General features: G+C 43.6%; 1 protein-coding gene across 1 annotated transcript in view; it reads left to right on the top strand.

Moving 5' to 3' along the window:
- myom2b (myomesin 2b) overlaps positions 1-13,551 on the top strand; it is a 121,647-nt gene that overhangs the window by 33,593 nt on the left and 74,503 nt on the right. Inside the window, exons 9-11 of the mRNA XM_068021681.1 lie at positions 6,310-6,471; positions 9,070-9,211; positions 11,524-11,723. Coding sequence (XP_067877782.1) covers positions 6,310-6,471; positions 9,070-9,211; positions 11,524-11,723 — 504 coding nt within the window. The remainder of the gene's footprint in view (positions 1-6,309; positions 6,472-9,069; positions 9,212-11,523; positions 11,724-13,551) is intronic.

The following is a 13,551-nucleotide window of genomic DNA, read 5'->3' as shown; positions in this document are numbered from 1 at the left end:
TTCTAGCTTTTCACCATTTAGAAAGTATTCTTTTTAGGTTCAAAGTGCATGACCTCACATTTGCCTACATTGAAATCCATTTGCCAAAGTTTTTCCCATTCACTTATCTCTGTAATTTTACGCTTCCATTTACACTGCTTACAATATCATCTATCTTTGTATCATCTGCAAATCTGGATACGTGCTTTTCTATCTTATCATCTAAGTCATTAATAAATGCAGTGCATAATTGAGGCTCCAACACAGATCATTGTAGGACACCACTTGTCACATCCTGCCTCTATCAAATTTTTTCTAAACCTTCTCTGCTCGAAGGAGAAAACCCCAGTTTTTCTGGTTTCTCCACATAACTGTAGTCTTTCATCCCTGCTACCATTTTAGTTAATATCCTCTGTACCCTCTCTAAAGCCTTGACATCCTTCCTTAAAATGTGGTGCCCAGAATTGACCACAACACTCTAGATGGAGCCTAACCAATATTTTATAAAGGTTTAGCATAACATCCTTGCTTTTGTACTCTGTTCCTCCATTAATAAAGCCACGGGTCCCGTATACCTTTTTAATAGCCTTCTCAACTTATCCTGCCACCTTCAAAGACTTTTGTACATAAACCGTCAGGTCTCTGTATTCCTGCATCTCCTTTAAAATTGCACCATTTAGTTTACAGAATCACAGAATTGCTACAGCACAGAAGGAGGCCATTCGGCCCATTATGACTGCACCAGCTCTCCGAATAAGCAATTCACCTAGTGTCATTCTCCCATCTTCTCCCGGTAACACTGCACATTCTTTCTTTTCAGACAACAGTCTAATTCTCTTTTTAATGCCTCAATTGAACCTGCTTGCACCACACACTCAGGCAGTGCATTCCAGACCCTAACCACTTGCTGTGTGAAAATATTTTGCCTTATGTCGCTTTTGCTTCTTTTGCCAATTACTTTAAATCTGGGGCCTCTTGTTGTTGATCCTTTCACGAGTGGAAACAGTTTCTCTTTATCTACTCTGTCCAGACCCTTCATGATTTTGATACCTCTATCAAATCTCCTCTCAGCCTTCTCTTCTCCAAGGAAAACAGTCCCAACTTCTCCAATCTATCTTCATAATTGAAATTCCTCAGCCCTGGAACCACTCTCGAGAATCTTTTCTGCACTCTACAATGCTGTCACATCTTTCCTAAAGTGTGGCACCCAGAATTGGACGCAGTACTCCAGTTGAGGCTGAACTAGTATCTTATACAAGCTTAACATAACTTCCTTGCCCTTGTACTCTATGCCCCTATTAATAAAGCCCAGGATACTCGCTCTCTTAACCTGTCCTGTCACCTTCAATGACTTATGCATATATACACCCAGCTCCCTCTGCTCCTGCACCCACTTTAGAATTGTACCATTTATTTTATATTATCTCTCCATGTTCTTCCCATCAAAATGAATCACTTCACATTTCTGCCACTATTCTCATTCCAACAACTTGTCTCTGTCCTTTTGAAGTTCTACACTGCCCTCCTCACAGTTCACAATGCTTCCAAGTTTCGTATCATCCAAAAATTTTGAAATTGTGCTCTGTACACCAAGGTCTAAGTCATTAATGTATATCAAGAAGAGCAAGGGTCCCAACACTTACCCCTGGGGAACTCCACTACAAACATTCCTCCAGCTCGAAAAACATCCATTAATCACTACTGTCTGTTTCCTGTCACACAGCCAATTTCATATCCATGTTGCTACCGTCCCTTTTATTCCATGAGCTATAACTTTGCACACATGTCTGTTGTGTGGTACTATATCAAATGCCTTCTGGAAATCCATGTACACCACATCAACAGGATTGCCCTCATCAACCTTCTCTGTTACCTCTTCAAAAAACTCCAGCAAGTTAGTCAAACACAATTTTCCTTTAACAAATATGTGCTGGGTTTCCTTAATTAACCCACATTTGTCCAACATGCTATTAATTTTGTCCCAAATTATTGTTTTCAGAAGTTTCCCCACCACCTAAGTTAAACTGACTGACCTGTAGTTGCTGGGCTTATCTTTACATCATTTTTTGAACAAGGGTGTAACATTTTCAATTCTCCAGTCCTCTGGCACCATCCCCGAGTCAAAGGAAAACGAAAAAATTATGGCCAGTACCTCTGCAATTTCCACTCTCACTTCCTTCAGTGTCCTTGGATGCATCTCATCCAGTCCTGGAACTTTAAGTATAGACAGCCTATCTCATACCTCCTCCTTCTCAACTTTAAATCCGTCGAGTGCACTAATTACCTCCTTTTTCACCATGGCCTGGGTAGCATCTTCTTCCTTGGTAAAGACAGATGCAAAGTATTTATTTAATACCTCAGTTATTCCGCCTGTCTCCATGTGCAAATCCCCTTTCTGGTCCCTAATTGGCCCCATTCCTCCTTTTACCACTTTTTTACTCTTTATATGCCTATAGAATACTTTGGAACTCTCTTTTATGTTAGGTGAAAGTCTCTTTTCATACTCTCTCTTTGCTTCATTTATTTGCTTTTTCACTCTCTGGACCTTCTATATTCAGCCTGGTTCTCCATTGTATTATCCACCTGTCATAAGCACACTTTTTCTTCTTCATCTTAATGTCATCCAGGGAACTCTGGATTTGTTTGCTCTACCTTTGCCTTCAAAGGAATATACCTTGACTGTGTCTGAACTATATCGTCTTTGCAGGTATCTCATTGTTCAGCTACTGTTTTTCCTGCTAACCTTTGATTCAAATTACTCAGCCCAGATACATTCTTACCCCATTGAAGTTAGCTTTCCTGCAGTTAATCATTTTGCCTCTCCTCTTTTTTCAACGGATCATAGGAAATAGGAGCAGGAGTAGGCCATTCAGCCTATCGAGCCTGCTCTGCCATTCAGGTAGATCATGGCTGATCACCTACCTCTACGCCATTTTTCCCCACCATCCCCATAATCCCTTGATGTTGTTAGTGTTCAGAAATCTATCGATTTTTGTCTTGAACATGTTCAACAATTGAGCTTCCACAGCCCTCGGGGGTAGAGAATTCCACAGATTCACCACCCAAAAGTAAAGTCCACATGCAAAGCATGACCCTTATCCACCCAGATTTTGATGCCTCCCTGATCTGAGAGGGTGGACCTCAGATCCAGGACTGCAAACCAAGTGAAACCTACCCATAGTTACCATTACAACACTCAAGAAGCTTGACACCATCCAGGATAAAACAGCCCACATGATTGGCACCCCATCCACCACCTTAAACATTCACTCTCCAACACTGGCACAAGTGGCAGCAGTTTTTGTCATCTATGAGATGCACGTCAGCAACTCACTAAGGCTCCTTTGAAAGAATCTTCCAAACCCATGACATCTACCACCTAGAAGGATAAGGGCAGCAGTTGCTTGGGAACACCACCACCTGCAAGTTCCTCCATAAATCGCACCATCCTGACTTTGAACTATATCTCTGTTCCTTCACTGTTGCTGGGACAAAATCCTAGCACTCCCTCTCTACAGCACTGTGGATGTACCTACCCCACATGGACTGCAGCGCTTCATGAAGGTGACTCACCCCACCTTCTCAAGGGCAATTAGGGATGTGCAGTAAATGCTAAGTGCCAGTGACACTCGCATCCCATGATGAATTAAAAAAATTCCTAGCTTTTTATTCTAGATTTATTCAATTAACTGAATTTAAATTCCTCAGCTGCCATGATGGGATTTATACTTATGTCTCTGAACCATTAGTCCAAAATTCTAGATTAGTAGTCCAGTAACCTAACCACTATGCTTTCATTCCTGGTGTGCGATGCTATCACTGCATTATATTGACACAGCATTTTCATTTCTCACTTTTATAAATACAAAACTGTAATATACACAAGATTGAAAAATCCACTGTATGAAAAAGATGTTTTCCAGAGTCGATAGAAACTATTTCTGCTCGTGAGGGAGTCTAGGACTAGGGGGCATAGTCTAAAAATTAGAGCCAGACCTTTCAGGAGTGAAATTAGGAAACACTTCTACATACAGAGGGTGGTAGAAGTTTGGAACTCTTTTCCATAAATGGCAATTGATGCTAGATCAATTGTTAACTTTACAGCTGAGATTGATAGATTTTTGTTAGCCAAAGCTTTTAAGGGATATGGCGCAAAGGAATATAGGACATAGGAACATAGGAAATAGGAGGGAGTAGGTCATTTGGTCCCTTGAGCCTGCACTGCCATTCAACTAGATCATGGCTGATCTTCTATCTCAATGCCATTTTCCCACACTATCCCCATATCCCTTGATGCCTTTAATATCTAGAAATCTATCGATCTCTGTCTTGAACATGCTCAATGAGTGAGCTTCCACTGTCCTCTGGGGTAGAGAATTCCAAAGACTCACCACCCTCTGTGTGAAGAAATTCCTCCTCATCTCAGTCCTAAATGGTATATCCCTTATTCTTAGATTGTATTCCCTGGTTCTACACCCCCAGCTAGGGGAAACATCCTTCCTATGGGTATATGGAGTTAGGCTGCGGATCAGCCATGATATCATTGAATGGCAGTGGAACAAGCTCGAGAAGCTAAACGGCCTGCTCCTATTATGTTTTCTTGGGCGGAAGACAGAAAAGCCGAAAGTCTGTACATTTTCTTTTTGTCCTTGCAATGATGTAATAATGAGCAACCCTTTGATTTATGTATCACTCTATTGTGTTTTGTATATTTGCCCAAAAACTGATGCATGAAGACAGTGCCCAGTTTAAACAGAAAACAGCATAAAGATTCTATTTACAGACCTCTTAGATGGGGTCACTACCTTGGAGATTGTTTATTCTTTCCAGGTGGGTTTGTCCTAACTTGGCAGCATGTGATAGAAACAGTGGTGGAGACTTGTAGAGTAAACTTGCCAGGAACAAATTAACATGGCAGAGATCTTATATACTACTTCAGCGTAACACAAATAGTGGGCGTGCTTTCTGTGTCTGGACATTGTCCATGATATTGGCTGACATCTACTGGCTAGGCGCTGAATTGCTGCAACCTTTTTGTTGCTCGCTGGCAGCTGATAATACAATTCTGGCTTTCAGTTTCAGTGATAAGTATTGTTAAAAATAAAACTTTTTCTGGATGTGTTTGAAAAAATGTACTGATTATTTTGTTCTTGCCGTTGATTCACTGCTTGTATGAAAATCAGTTAAAGAATATGTTTATGATTTAGCTGCAAATAGCAAACATTGAAAATCTTCCTTGGCCCCTAATCCTTTACATTGTTGACACTTGGAAGGACTGATTCCCAAATGACACCTACCCATAGTTCACATTGCCAAGGCCAGCTCTGTATGAGGAGTGATTGGAATATTTTATCTCATCCATTGTCTTTATAATCAGATGTTTTGGTTATAGTCTTGCTTGTTTCTGGTGCGTGGAAGTAGGTGTGGAGGTACATGAGAGTTGTGACCTTGCTGCCAATTTTCCTTCTTTCCCTGCTCTGAGGAAAGGCTGCATCACTTAACAATACAGCTGAGTTGAGCTGAGGAGAAATCCATATTCAATTTTTTTTATTCTATCATAAGATTTACAAGTAGCAGTGAAGATGATGACACAGAGATATTTTCTTCCAACACCATCCATTATGAAAATTATAAGCTTTCAGGAATGCACGTGCTCAGCCCATTGACCTCTGCCCTTTGCCCTGGGGACTCACCTCATGATTGTCAGGAACTCCAGGGCTGGATTTTCACCTTGCTGCCCAGGTGTAAAATAGGTGTTTGCCAATCGACCGCCCGTTGCAAAAGTGGCTGATTTTCAGCTCAATGGAAATGAAGATCAGGTAATTTCTAGAACAATTATGCAACCTGCAACACCAACCAGTTTTATGCCCAAAAGCCTATGTAATTATCTTTGTTCTTTAGAAAATAGGCGACATGTTTAGAGAGAGGATCTGGATCGGCGCAGGCTTGGAGGGCCGAAGGGCCTGTTCCTGTGCTGTAATTATCTTTGTTCTTTGTTCAAATGGAAAGTTGAAAATTGACGCCACACAAAGCATGCATTCTGAAATAGATCCCTGCTGCAAAATGTGCAGTATCTTCAGAATAAATGAGGCTCAGGAAAGCCTCAGGTCAGCATCTTGAGCACATCTATACTGTGGAGAAAATTTACTTTGGGGTTGTTGAGAAGCATTGTGCCTTTAAATGAAATGGACCACCTTGGTTACAAGCTACATTGTTTTTGTTCTGAACTATATCAATGAGATCGTTGCGTGCTTAATTATTTAGGACTTATTGCATTTGATCACCAAAGTCTGTTCCACTCCTGATCCATGTAACCTTTTGTTTCTCTAGATGTTGAGATAAAGAAGTCCAAGTGGGCTGCAATGCAGTACAACGACTGCACTGCTACTCTGACCCTACCTCATCTAAATAAAGATGATGAAGGCCTGTATACATTACGCTTGATAACAAGGGGTGGCATTTCACAGCACAGTGCATATCTGTTTGTGAGAGGTATGGAATTCAATCTTTTGCTCAACCTTCTTTGTAAAGGGTATTTTATCGGCTTCTTACAAGCATTATATTATTTCCTCTCCTCACTTTGTGGTCCCCAGTTATGCACCATCACTCATCAAAAGGGAAGGCAGATGCCCTGCTTGATGATGAATTGCAACAGCTTCCCCCAGCCCCCAGGATGGCATCGCCCAAACCAATTCAAATTTCCTTAATTTTATTATAGCAGTAATGAATTAGCTGAGTGAATTATCTACTCCACTAATTGAATTAAAGCCACTAACACACTCACTGGATTTACAAAATATGTACAAACTGCTTTGATACATTTTAATTGTGTCATCATTATTATAGGTAGTAAATGTTATTCAGTTCTTTCCTTCAAGCTTTAAACACCGCATTCCCCTCAAAATGACCTCTTTGAGTGGTTGGAGACCATAGGTGGTAATTCGCAGTTGGGTTGGGAATCGTGTCAAGTTTGTGGTATTAATGGGAGAGTGCCTAATGAGCATAAGGCAGCTGGGCACAAGTTCCATCAGGAGGCACATCTCTGGCACCTGCCTCCCCACGACCATGGAACTTTGGCTTTGGTTCATTCATGGGATAGAAGGGTTTACACAGGGTGCTTCACTCACCCCAAAACCTGTCCATGTTCCTCTCAGCCATTTCAACAAGAAGGACGGTTCGCACACTTCATGAAACAAAAAAAAATTTGCTTGACTTTGAGAGTCCAGGCTCCTTGCCTAGCCCAAGACCCACTGGAAGACCCACATCTGCTCCCTATGGAAACCAGTATCCTCTGCTCACATGGTCCACTGACTTCCACTGATATGCTAGTGCTAGGAATGCAAATTTTACAATGATATAGACAAGGCCTGCAGTCTTGTGCCTATATGCCAGGAATTAATTCAACATGCAGCCAAATGCTTGAAGTTTTATTAAGGATTACATGTTCCATATTCTCATGGTCAACACCTGAGGTTATAAATGGTATTTTTCTGTTGAAGATGCATACATTACAGTCAGGTCATTCCTCCCAATGTCCTTTAGTCATCTTCCACCTCACAATACAGTGGTTTTGTGTTTAAGATAAGTAAAGGGCCATATTAGCACTTCCTCTGTGACCTTCACTCTTGGTTTTACATTCGGTGGGAGCTCAACATACCAAGACTCAAGAAGGTTCCATAGCCACATGACATAAACTGTGTTATCTATTTACCTGTACAGAAATGAATAAATATTAGATATATCCATGAGAAGATTAGAATTATCCAAGGCTACCTTATATGATATTTAGAGCCTTATAAATATTGTCGTCAAACACATTTGCAGGTTTAAATCTAAGATTTAACAACAGAACTTAATATAAATGATCCTTTGGCGTAAAATGGATTTTTCAACTATTTCTCAATCTTACAGTCTAAAACCATGGACTGAATTTTCACGCTGATTTGGGGGTGAAAACGGAGGCAGTCAGGCATGTAATTTTGCCCGCCGGCCGGCATGCCTGCTTTCTGGCACCATCTCATCCCTAGGGTATTTTCTCGGAGGTGGGATCGGGAGCAGAAGGGCTACCCGCCTATAAGCAGCCAGTAGCCAATTTAGGTAAGTTTAGGCCAATTATCAGAAGCTGACTTGGAGACCTGTGCTGGCCCTCCCTGGCTACCTGGTTGCAGCTATGGCCGCAGGCCACCTGGTGCAGGCCACCCCTCTGAGGCAGGAAGGACTGCTTCCAAGAGCTGCCGGCCAGTCAGTGGGCTGGCAGTTCTCAGTCCCAGCAGCGCCACCGGGAGCAAGAGGGATGCTGGCCTGGAAACAAGGTAAGTGTGTGGAGCCTCGTTGGAGACAATTGGCTGGGCCCCAGCAAGGCAAGGGGGGATCGGTTGAGAGGGGGGCTGTGGGAGTGTTGTGCCGTGGTTTTACTGGGCAGCATCCTGGGGGACCTCAGCCACTCACCAGCCGATGGTAATATACCAGCGGAGTCGGGAGCGGCAGTAGCAGTTAGTTGGCCACTTAAGGGCCTTGATTGGCCTGGGGTGGGTGGGCCGATTTTCTCCGCCGCCGCCCCTCGTAAAATTGCAGCGGGGACGGGAAGGTGTCAGGAATGACACCCTCTGACTCCCACTCAATTTTACAACACCCTCCCGCCTACTCCTGCAGGGGGTGCGGGGGCGTAAAATACTGACCTAACTTTCAGTGCTTAAAATGGAAGGACTTTTTTGGTTTTAAATGCTTGTTTTGGAAAACTGTTCTGCTCGTCAAGCTCATGGATGTTATCAGTTCTGCAGAATGGAACACATTTCCAAGTGGTCCAAGGGCAGCACAGTGCAGGTCAGGCATATGGCTGTGCTTCTTCTGGTCTGCTCCAACAATAGATCCCAAACCCAGTCCCAGAAGAGCACCCCTCTATTGCAAACTGCACTACAGTGTAAGTTGCCTGTTCTCTGAAGGGCATAGTATCCAAACCTATTTGCTCACTCACAGAAGACTTCTCATTTTTGATGTAATTAACACTGGCTTCACGTGCCACACAAAGGAACACTGCAAATTGGCAGGACCATTTTCTTTCCTTATTCTCTATTCTTTTTCTCCCTGCAGATGCAGCTGCCCCAGTGGTAGGAGCTCCAGGAGCCCCAATGGATGTCACATATTATGATGCTAACAAGGATTATGTTATCCTCACTTGGAAACCTCCAAATGTAACCAAAGAAAGTCCTGTGATTGGATATTTTGTTGACCGGTATGATTGCTATTGTAAAAGTCAGTTATATCGGCAGTAGGATGAGGTTTGGTTAATGATCTCATGTCAAAGTGTAGTCGGATTTAGTTAGCATTCATGAACACTTGTGGGGAATTCTTCTCATCGGCTCTTTCCATTTGGAATGCTTCTTTACCTGACATAAAGGGGGACATTTTATGCTCTCCCCTGTGGTTGGTTTGGAGACAGGGAGAACATAAAATTGGGTGGGATGGTGAGGGGGTCGGGGGGGGGGGGGGTGGTGGCGGGAGTGGGTGGGTTCTGCCACCATCCCACCTCCACTAAAATTTAGTCCGGGGCAGGAAGGCCTGTGAACAGCCTTCCCGTCCCGCCACCAATTGAGGCCCTTAACTGATTAATTAACCCCCAATTAAGGGCCTCTTCCTGCTGCAGCCGCAATTACCCATGTGACGGGCGGCCCAGTCGCCGCACGGGAAGCATGGCACAAAAAAACCATGCGGGCTGCTTCCCGGCTCCGGGAGGCGAGGGGGACAGGCAGTCCCTCATTCAAAGGCATTTAGTGCCTGAACGAGAGACCCGGTATCGTGAAGGAGGGGGCCTGCTGAGAGCCACCCCCCTACCCTTGCTGCCAACCCCCCTCCCCCACACCCCTGTGACCTCCACCCCATGAGACCCCTCCCGCCCTGACCTACCTGAGGCCTGGGTCCAATGACGTTCCTTGGCCTCAGGTACGGTCGCCTCCAGCAGCAGTAGCAGCCACTGCCTCTGCAGTGGCACTGCAGCTCTCCAAGGGCAGTACTTCCACTGACAGGGTCCTAAATCCTATGGAAGGCCCACTGCTGTCCACTTAAGTTCCTGATTGGCACTAAATTCGGCGGGCCTTCCAAAAAAGAGGCGTTGTAGGGATTTCGACGTCGGTTTCTTCCGACATCGAGACCCCCACTGCCAGCATAAAATTCCCCCCAAAGAGTCAAACTCATCTGTTCTGTATACATGTGTATCTATATACATGTGTACTACTGCAGGGAAATGGAGAAAAATCCATCTGTTATTTATAACCCTGTTCAAGTAGTTTGTTAACTTACCCTGTGCAGCTCATACTGCACTAGCCTCCATTTCTGCAGTTGGTGAATTTCCTGATGGAATTATACAGCCAGTGCATAATAATCAAAATTTTAAATATCTGTAACATTAATGGTTCCCTGTTCTCGAAAGGACATACTTGTGCCCTGGTCATTTACAACAACAACAGCAACTTATATTTATATAGCGCCTTTAATGTAATAATGTCCCAAGGCACTTCAGGTGCATTAGAAAACAAGGTCTGACACTGAGCCACAAAAGGAGATATTCGGTCAGATGACCAAAAGCTTGGCCAAAGAAGTAGTTTTAAAGAGTGCCTTAAAAGAGGAAAGTGAGGTGGAGAGGTGGAGAGGTGTAGGGAGGGAATTCCAGAGCTTGGGGCCAAGGCAACTGCAGACGCGGCCACCAATGGTAGAGTGATTAAAATCAGGGATGCACAAGAGGCCAGAATTAGAAATTCGCAGATATCTTGGAGGGTTGTGGGGCTGAATAAGATTTCAGAGATAGAGAGGGACAAAGCCATGGAGGTATTTGAAAACAAGGATAAGAAATTTAAAATCAATCCGTTGCTTGACCAGGAGCCAATGGAAGTCAGCGAGCTCAGGGGTGATAGAGGAATGGGACTTGGTATGACTTAAGACACGGACATCAGAGTTTTGCATGACCTCAAGTTTACAGAGAGTAGAATGTGGGAGACCAGACAGAAGTGCATTGGAATGGTCAAGTCTAGAGAAAACGATGACATTCTTCTGTTGTCCTATGAAGGCTATGCTACCTCAGTTTTCTCAGTAGTCTCTGCAGGTTCTTCCTGGGTCCCGTAACTCTTCTGATTGCAAGGTGGCCTACTCTGAGACCACTGACAGTGCCCAAGTTTGGATTGCTGTCAGGGGGCACATAATTCAAATCAAGAGTGATTCCTCCATCCAATTACTCCCCTCCAGACATTGCAACTCGACTCCTTCCAACACCCTGTGGCCCAGATTGGGAACTCAGTAGACTGCGTGATTGCTCCTGCAACGTAGTGCTGAGCATTGCTTCTCCTGTGTTCAGTACCACACACCCAGTTGGCTAGTTTTACATTAAAATGGTGCAAGAAAATATGAGCTCATTTGGTAATTTGGTCAAAAGCAAGCATGTTATGTTAGTTTAAGGATAAAATGTGTCTTTGCACTCAGGATTTGCCTGAAGGATTTTGTGTAGATGTCTGTGCTTGTCACAGAATTGTCTGAACATTACCATTGTCTTTGTAGATGTGAAGCCGGAACTGACAATTGGATCCAGTGCAATGATGCCCCAATTAAAATTTGTAAATATCCTGTGACTGGCCTGTTTGAAGGACGTTCCTATATTTTCCGTGTGCGAGCAGTAAACAAGAGTGGTATCAGCAGACCTTCCAGAGTCACAGATGCAGTGACAGCCCTCGACCCTGCTGATTTGGCTAGGCTGCAAAGTGAGTATCTTTCATTCACAGACTGTTCCATGTGGTGTGTAAAATAACTACTGCCAAAAGCCTTTATTTACATCAGAGGTCACATGTGTATGGCAAGCCAAAGTGCACAGAAATTTTCAGCCAAACATGCCACCTTTCATAAAAAAAGTCTTCTTATCCTTTCAAATTTGTCTGTCCCAACATATTCATTTCACACAATCTTTAAAATGTTCAGGTGGTTTTATGGCACGCATGCATGTTGTTAATGGCTGTTTGTCTGGTGTCTGCTGGTTCCTTGGGTGATGTTGCTGCTGTTCCTTCTCTGGGGAATGTTGCTGCTGTGGTGATTTTTGCTGCTCATCTGTTGCATGGTTGGGGTACGGTTGACCTCTGGGACTAATGGTCGTTCAGTTCATTGTTCAGTTGGCAAACTCAAATTTGTCTCATCAGCCGTTTGCTGTGAAGGAGCAGCTTCTCTGGTTGAGTGTAGATGTCTGCGGTTGCGATGACAGATCTGGTCATTCACCTTCACCTGGTACAATCGAAGTGACAACTTCTTCATGCAAGTCCCAAGTTGCCAAGAGGGCTATTTTCTTTTGAGTGTGTTGAATGTTTGCACCCTGACCAATTCTCCAACTCTCAGCTCTGGCAATGATTTGGCAGTTTCATCAAAGTGACATTTGACTTTCTGTCATTTCACTATGATCTTGTCCCTCACAACTGTTACTACTTCAGTAGTTTCTTATCTCTGAGAAGGGTCATCTCTGGGTGTGGCGTGACATCTGTTACTGGACTGGATTACTTCCCATGCCTTCAGTAGGTGTACTTCTCCACTTAAATTGCCTTGTACACATCTGTGCTAGATCTAGTAGATTTCTTCATGGTCCTCAGAATCACAGAATCATTACAGCACAGAAGGAGGCCATTCAGCCCATCGTATCTGCGCCAGTTCTCTGAATGAGCAATTCACCTAGTACCATTCGTCCACTTTTTCCTCATCACCCTGCACATTCTTCTAATTCCCTTTTGAATGCCTCAATTGAATTCTGCCTCCACCAGACTCTCAGGCAGTGTATTCTAGATCTTAGGAATGTAGGAACATGGGAGCAGGAGTAAGCCATTCAGCCCATCGAGCCTGCTCTGCCATTCAGTACGATCATGGCTGATCTTCCACTTCAATGCCTTTTTCCCACACTATCCCCATATCCCTTTATGTCATTGGTATTTAGAAATCTGTCAATCTCTACTTTCAACATACATCTCTGGGGTAGAGAATTCCAAAGATTTACAACCCTCTGAGTAAAGCAATTTCTCCTCATCTCAGTTCTAAGTGGCTGTCCCCTTATTTTGAAATAGTGTCCCCTGGTTCTAGACTCCCCAACCAGCTGCATCTACCCTGTCTATCCCGTTAAGTATTTTGTAGGTTTCAATGAGATCACCTCTCATTCTTCGAAACTCTAGAGAATATAGGGCCAGTTTCCCCAATCTCTCTTCATAGGACAGTACCGCCATCCCGGGAACAAGTCAGGTGAACTTTTGTTGCACTCCCTCTATGGCAATAATATCCGTCCTAAGGTAAGGGGACCAAAACTGCACACAGTACTCCAGGTGCAGTCTAACCAAGGTTTTATACAATTGAAGCAAGACTTCACTACTCCTGCACTCAAATCCTCTTGCAATAAAGGCTAACGTACCATTAGCCTTCCTAATTGCTTGCTGCACCTGCATCTTAGCTTTCAGTGACTTATTGACAAGGACACCCAGGTCCCTTTGTACATCTACACTTTCTAATCTCTTACCATTTAAGAAATACTCTGCACATCTATTCTTCCTACCAAAGTGGATAACC

The sequence above is a fragment of the Heterodontus francisci genome, chromosome 3, assembly GCF_036365525.1.
Source record: "Heterodontus francisci isolate sHetFra1 chromosome 3, sHetFra1.hap1, whole genome shotgun sequence".
NCBI lineage: Eukaryota > Metazoa > Chordata > Chondrichthyes > Heterodontiformes > Heterodontidae > Heterodontus > Heterodontus francisci.
Note: the sequence above shows the minus strand (reverse complement) of the source record. Positions and strands in the feature narration are given on the sequence as shown.